The sequence below is a fragment of the Lonchura striata genome, chromosome 19, assembly GCF_046129695.1.
Source record: "Lonchura striata isolate bLonStr1 chromosome 19, bLonStr1.mat, whole genome shotgun sequence".
Lineage (NCBI taxonomy): Eukaryota > Metazoa > Chordata > Aves > Passeriformes > Estrildidae > Lonchura > Lonchura striata.
Window position 1 is genome coordinate 11,582,224 of NC_134621.1, and position 6,448 is coordinate 11,588,671.

At 63.7% G+C, this 6,448-nt stretch overlaps 1 protein-coding gene across 2 annotated transcripts; it reads left to right on the top strand.

Annotated features, from left to right (window-relative positions):
• The first annotated feature begins 3,368 nt into the window (after window positions 1-3,368).
• CBX8 (chromobox 8) lies at window positions 3,369-5,741 on the top strand. Of its 2 annotated transcripts, none has more exons than XM_021534144.2 (5): window positions 3,369-3,499; window positions 3,858-3,901; window positions 4,097-4,162; window positions 4,237-4,327; window positions 4,491-5,741. In XM_021534144.2, the coding sequence occupies exons 1-5, from the start codon at window positions 3,431-3,433 to the stop codon at window positions 5,313-5,315; spliced, it is 1,095 nt and encodes a 364-aa protein (XP_021389819.2). In that variant the 5' UTR covers window positions 3,369-3,430; the 3' UTR covers window positions 5,316-5,741. The 2 variants fall into 2 exon arrangements, with proteins under 2 accessions (XP_021389819.2, XP_021389820.2); XM_021534145.2 differs by having other exon boundaries at window positions 4,261-4,327.
• The last annotated feature ends 707 nt before the right edge of the window (window positions 5,742-6,448 follow it).

Below are 6,448 nucleotides of genomic sequence, written 5' to 3' on the forward strand. Positions count from 1 at the left end.
TAAAAGGGGTCTCTGAGGGACACCGGCATCCTCGGCCACCCGGGGACGTGGCCCGGGTCGGGCTGGGAGCTGTGGTGGATCCTGTCGCCCTCGACGCGGGTGGCCGCGGGACGGAGCAGCTTCTGAAGCACGGCCATCAGAGCACACGGGAGTCGCGGGGAACTGCCCCGCTGCGATGCGGGGATCGATGGTGCCGGCGATTGGGTTGGAGCCAAGTCCGCTTCGCCTCCCCGTTCTCCCGGCTCAGCCGCACTCGGACACGCGCACTCGCCCCGCCGCCGCCACGCGCGACCCCGAGAGGGGCTCCAGTCCTCTGGTTTCGTTGCAAAACTTGCTGCCGTGGTATCCTTCACACAGCGAGAACCGAGGGGGGAGCCGGGCGCTCTGCTCCCCAGCAGCCCTCTAAGCCCCGAGGAGTTCATCGCACGAGTGCGGGCTGCAGGAGCGTAGACCCCGCAGCCGAGAGGATGGTTTGGGGTCAAATGGGCGGAAACGGGGTTTGCCGCGGCAGCACACGCTCTCGCCGTTCCGGAGCTGTCCACGTGTCGGTTCTGAGTCCCGGGATCCCAGAACCGGGTCCCGGGCTTGTGTGGGTGACGGGATCTGCAGGGATGAGCGGCCCTACCCGGCCGAGAGCCCGTGGGGCGCCCAGGCAGCTCCTGCCGTTGACCCTGGGTGCGTGAAAGGGTGCCCGTGTCCCGGTTCAGCTCCAGCTGCCGGTGGCCTGGTTGTGCGGGAGGGGCCCCGCAGTGCCGCCGGCTCCGGGAGCGGAGATCTCCGGACACCCTTCGGCAACGGTAGGAACTGTCCGGGTACCGTCCCGCTCACCGCTGCCTCGTCCCGCACGGCTGGATCAGCTCTGTCTCACTTCTTCCGGGCCAAGACCCCCACGAGTGGCCGTAGCCCTGGCCCCGGCTCACCCACGCGCGGGGGTTCGGGCGCTTCCCCCGCGGCGGCGGTCGCTCCGCGCTGCTTTCCCCGCTCTGTTCTCGTTTGCATCCCACCTTCTCCCTGCCCCCCCCCACCCCCTGCACCTCAACCGGGGCGCAGCTCCGGCCCCGCGCGGATTCCGCGTGGGGTCCGGCGGCAGGATGGAGCTATTTCTCCGCTGACGTCCTCGTGGGAGGCAGCCGGAACCTCAGCTTCTCCACTCTGCGCCCCTACGCGTGGCCGGGGGGCCCCTCCGCGGCTCCGCGGAGCTCCGCGCAGGCGACGGGGCAAAGGCAGCTGCGCAGTCGGGAGCTACGCGGCCCCTCAGGGTCGTGTGGTGTCGGTACCGGGCGGCACGGCCTCGGATCCGCGGTTCCAACGTACACCGAGGACACCGACAGCCAAGGTGCCGGGCAGACACCACTTGTTCGGGGCTGCGGCAGCTCCACGGCCACGGGAACGGGCGCCGCTGCGCCAGCACCGGTCCTGCCGGGCGGTCACGATCAGCTTCCGACCCAGAGCCTCGCGCCCCGCGCCGGAACGCGCGCCCGGTGCCGCCGGCTCTGTCCTCTACGAAGCACCTTCCCAGGAACAGGGTCCAGTGAGCCGAGTCCACGCCAATTCACGAGTCGCCCCGCGACCAGTCTTAATTAACAAGGATTAATTCGACATTAACGAAAAACTTCCCGGAACGCAGCTCGCCGGGGGCCGGGAGACCGCGGAGGTTGTCCTTCCCCCCGGCCCCATAACACCACGCAGAACTCGCGTGTCGCGACGGCTCCCGGGGCCGCGGGGTTTTCAAGCGTGGTGTGGGAGTACACGGGAGCCGCGGAGTGGAAATTTTCCGCGTCCTCCTGGGAACGTGGTTTCACTTCGGCCGGGGGCGGCGGAAGGAGGGATCTGCCCACGGAGACCGACACACGACCCCCACGTCCCGCGTGGAGCCATGCGGCTCCAGTTGTCGGCACTCCCTGCGGGGTCCCGAAGCCCCACTCGTGTCCGCTGTTGGAGGTCTCTGCCCGCCCGGGTGGCGCGGCGGCAGGCAAGATCCCCGGGAAACAACGCTCCTCGGGGTGGAACAACGCCGGTGCCCCCCGGTCCCGGCGCCCCCCGGGCGGCTAACCCAGCCGGGGAAAGGGAGGGGCCTCGCAGCGCCAGCCCCAGGCCGGCGCGGCTGTGGTCTCATTCACCGGAGGGCAGGCGCAGCCGGAGCCCCGCGGCCATTCCCGCCGTGGGTTTCCCACGCGTGAGCGCTGCCGAGACCCGATGCTCGTCGGCTTCGAGCTCCTTAGCGGAGGGGAGACCGAGGTGGGGACAGGAGGGGAAGATTCACTAGAGGCTTCGTCTGGTCTCGTCCGTCGTGAACGGGGCCGCAGGAGCCCACTCAGCAGCACGCTGTGCGTCCCACTCTCGGGGCAGCTCCCAGCGGCGGCGCTGCCCACAGACACGGAAATCGCTTCACTTCGCGGGACCGGGCTGAAGGGCTGCCCGTTCCTCCCGGAGCCTCACACCGATGGGTTCGGTCCCTGCCCACTTGCGAGAAGCGGTGGCGTGGGACCTCCTGTCTCCCAGAGGCTACACCGGTTTCTCGTGACTTGCGCGTGTCTCGTTGTTCCGTGGCCGCCTCGGGGAGGAGGTGATGTCTCCCGACGCCATGCCGCGGGGCGAGAGGCCGAGCCGGAGCGGGGAGGAGGTACCGGCTGGCAGCCTCCCCGGTACCGGCTGGCAGCCTCGCAGCGCAGCCACGTTCATACGCCAGTTTGCTGACAGATAATGCAAGAGATGGATCAAATCCCGCGTGGGGCCGCCCCGCTGGGCCCGGGTCACCTCTCCTCCCCCCTGGGACCGCAGCCGGGAGCTGCCGGCACAACGAAACCGGCGGCCGCGGTGCTCCATTCTACCGGTCGTGTTCGCGTCGCCGGGAAGGATTCGCGTTCCCGCAGAGGCGGAGGCGCCGAGCGGCACGCGCGACCGCGTCTGTCCGTGGACGGCTCCGCGACACCGCGAGCTCCGCCGGTACCGGGACGGGCGGTTCGCGCGGGAACGCTCCCACCCCTGACACCGCTCTCTTTGTCCGACCACCGGTAGGCGGGCCAGGCCGCGAAACCCCCCATTCCGCAGCGTCCGGGCGCTGCGGAACCACCCGGCCCGCGCCCGGGGCCGCCGAACCCCATCCCGCCCCTCGCCGGTTCCGCGAACCCCCTTTGTGCTCCGCGCCCCCTCCCGCCCTCCCGGGGCCGTCCCCCCGAGCGGGGCGTGGCCCGGGGAGGGCGTGTCGCGGCGGGCGTGGCGGCGGGCGTGGCGCGAGGCCCCGCCCCGGCCGATCGGGACGCGGCGCACGTCGGCGGGCGGGGCGCGGCGCGGCCAATGCGGCGCGGGCGGAATATTCCACCCGGCTCCGGCGCGGCGCGCGCGGGGGGGCGCGGTGACGTCAGCGGGCGGAGTATTATGGTCTGGGCTGCGCCGGGGCCGCCCCTGCGCTGCGAGCGGCCGCGTAAACATGGAGCTCTCGGCCGTCGGGGAGCGCGTCTTCGCGGCCGAGGCCCTGCTCAAGCGCCGCATCCGCAAAGTAGGTGCCCCCCGCCGCCCCCCGCCGCGCCCCCGGCGCCCCGCACCGCGGCCCCGGCCCGCTGGGGGCGGCTCTGCCTCCCCCCGCCGCGGGGCGGGCTCCGCTCCGCCGCTCCCGCCCTCCGCGCCCCGCGCCCGGGGGGGGCGGTGTTAAATCCGCGCCCGGGGGGTGTGCGCCTGTGAAATCCGCGTTATTTTTCATTGTTGCGTCCCCCCCGCCGCACCCCCGCCTCGTGTTCCGCTCCCTGCCCGGGGCGTTGCGGGGGGACCTTTGTTGCGGGGCGGTTTGTCGCGGTTTGTCGCGGTTTGTCGCGGGTTTCACTCCACGCGTATTTATTTCCCTCGCTCCCCATCCGCAGGGCCGCATGGAATATCTGGTCAAATGGAAGGGCTGGTCGCAGAAGTAAGTCGCCCGTGGGGCCGCGGGGGGCTGCAGCAGGGGCCGGGAGGATGCTGCCTGCACCCCCTGCTCTCCCTTTGTGCCACAACGAGAACCTCTATGCCCCTGTTTTTTATTTTATTTGTCTTGCTCCCTCCTGGCTCCTTATTCTGTTCCATCTCTCGGTCCCGTCTTCCCCCCGCCCCCCCCCCCACCCAGGTACAGCACTTGGGAACCTGAGGAGAACATCCTGGATGCCCGGCTGCTCGCAGCCTTCGAGGAGAGGTACAAGGCCTTTACTAGCTGTAGCAGTTGCACTTGTAAATATGTTGCTGTCTTGTAGCTATGCTGAATTGAAGCTTTGGTTCTTTTAACACCTCTAGGGAGCGAGAAATGGAGCTTTACGGGCCCAAAAAGCGAGGCCCCAAGCCCAAAACCTTCTTGCTAAAGGTAAGGAGGCCAGAGCCAGCGCGCGAGGGCAGCGGGCCAGAACAGGGGTCCCTCCCCGGCCCCCTCGGAGGATGCTCCCCTCAAAGGTGGCCTCTTGTAAGTTGCAATTACACAGCCGGATGGCAGGATAATAAAGTCACCGGGTGATTTATCTTCTTTGCAGGCCCAGGCAAAAGCCAAAGCCAAAACCTATGAATTCCGCAGTGACTCTTCCAGGGGGATCCGGGTGCCGTATCCTGGCAGGTCCCCCCAGGAGCTGGGCTCCACGTCTCGGGCTAGGGAAGGACTGAGAAACATAGCCCTGGCCCCCCAGGGCAGCTCCAGCAGCAGCACCCCCAAGGCAGACGGCATCCGGGACCGGGTGATCCGTGTGGAAGAGAAACCCGGAGAGACCCCCAAAAAGAGAGGCCCAAAGCCCAGGAAGGAGCTTTACAAGGACCTCGCAGAGACTCTGGATGCCTCCAAGAGGAAACTGGGGGACCCGGGGGACAAGGTGGGGGACTACCTGAAGGCCAGGAAGATGGAGGAGGCGGCGGCGGGGGCAGCCAAGTTTGGCTCGGGACACAGCGTGATCCAGCTGGCCCGGCGGCAGGAGCCCGACCTGCCCGGCGCCCTGCCCGGCCCCAACCGCGCTGAGGCGGGGGTCGAGACCTTCCCCCCACGCCTGGCCAAGCACCGTGCGGACTTTCTGGACCCCAAGGGGCAGGGGGGGCTGGACCCCGGCGGGCCCAAGCTCCTGCACGGCGCCGTGAGCCCGGGGGCCGTGGGCAGCCTGTACCGTGACGGCATGGGGGGCCCGGCGGGGCGGCCCTCGCTCATCGCCAGGATCCCCGTCTCCAGGATCCTGGGGGACCCCGAGGAGGAGTCCTGGAGCCCCTCTCTCAACAACCTGGAGAAGGTGGTGGTAACTGATGTGACCTCTAACTTTTTGACCGTCACCATCAAGGAGAGCAGCACGGACCAAGGATTCTTTAAGGAGAAGCGATGAGTTTGGTGGAGGTGGTGCTGGGGTTTTCTTCAGTCAGATCCAGACAAAAGCTTGGTAGAGCTTGGTGGGCCTCTCCTTTTTTGTTTTCTTTTTTTTTTTTTTTAATGCTCCTTTTTTTTTTCCCTTAATTTTTTTTTTCTTTTGTTTTTGGTCCTGGAGAGAATTTAGAAACTGTCCTAAATTCATTAACTCATTCTTTTGTTTTGTTTTTTTTTTCACGTCTTACATTTCGTTGGAAAGATTATCTCTAGAGTTATATTTTCTATTAGATGTAAATATGTTATTTAAGAAAAAATGCTTATATATATATCTATATATATATATTTCAACTCTGAGTTGTTTTATTTAAATGGAGACAACAGTGACTGCTCAGTTGCTCCTAGAAAGGACAATAAAACTGAGAACTAACGAGTTCACGCATCTGCCGCAGGAGCCGGTGTACATAACAGTGTTCATAGCTAAGTATGTGCTGGGTTTTTTTAACTATTATTTTTCATATGATGCTATGGATGGTGGAGGGGGACGTGTTGCTCCCTCAGAGGGCAAAGTGCCCGGATTTCTTGATTGTGATTTAAGGTGTTGCTTGTACAATCAAGTGTGCTGTGTCCAGGACTGTTGCCCTTGACAGTTGACGTGAGCACTTGAATTCACAGTGTTGTAGGGGATGGGGTGTTTCCAGTCTAACAAAAAAAGTCATGTTGCTTCAAAGTCGGGCGGGGAAAAGCAGAAACCCATAAAAAGGCTAAAAGTGTTGGAGTATTAACTTGAATTCCCTTTTCTTGCGGAGGGGAGGAGTTTGTGTGTGTAAAGTTCCTGAGGGGTGATACTGAAATGCACTTTAATAGAGTTGTCGTAGCAGTTGTGGGAGATGGGACTGAGCTGAGGATATCTGTTTTCATTTTGTCTGGTCACTTGATTCTGTTCCCCTACCCACTAAAAACACCTCAACAAAACCCCCCTCTGTTTACATTCCTGAAATGCCAGAGAGGTTGGGGAGGGAACATCTCACTGCCCATATTTAGTTACTTTATTCTGCTACAGAAAGTGGATTATTATTATTATTTTTATTTCCAACCACAGTTTACTTCAGACTGTTGGAAGACTCCTGATAAAGTGTGTTGTAATATCCACAT

Bases quoted from the DNA above. Each gene is read 5' to 3' on its own strand.
- CBX8 (XM_021534144.2), top strand. From the start codon at position 3,431: ATGGAGCTCTCGGCCGTCGGGGAGCGCGTCTTCGCGGCCGAGGCCCTG. The intron at 3,902-4,096 runs GTAAGTCGCCCG...CCCCCCACCCAG, and splicing joins TGGAAGGGCTGGTCGCAGAA to GTACAGCACTTGGGAACCTG. The intron at 4,328-4,490 runs GTAAGGAGGCCA...TCTTCTTTGCAG, and splicing joins CCAAAACCTTCTTGCTAAAG to GCCCAGGCAAAAGCCAAAGC.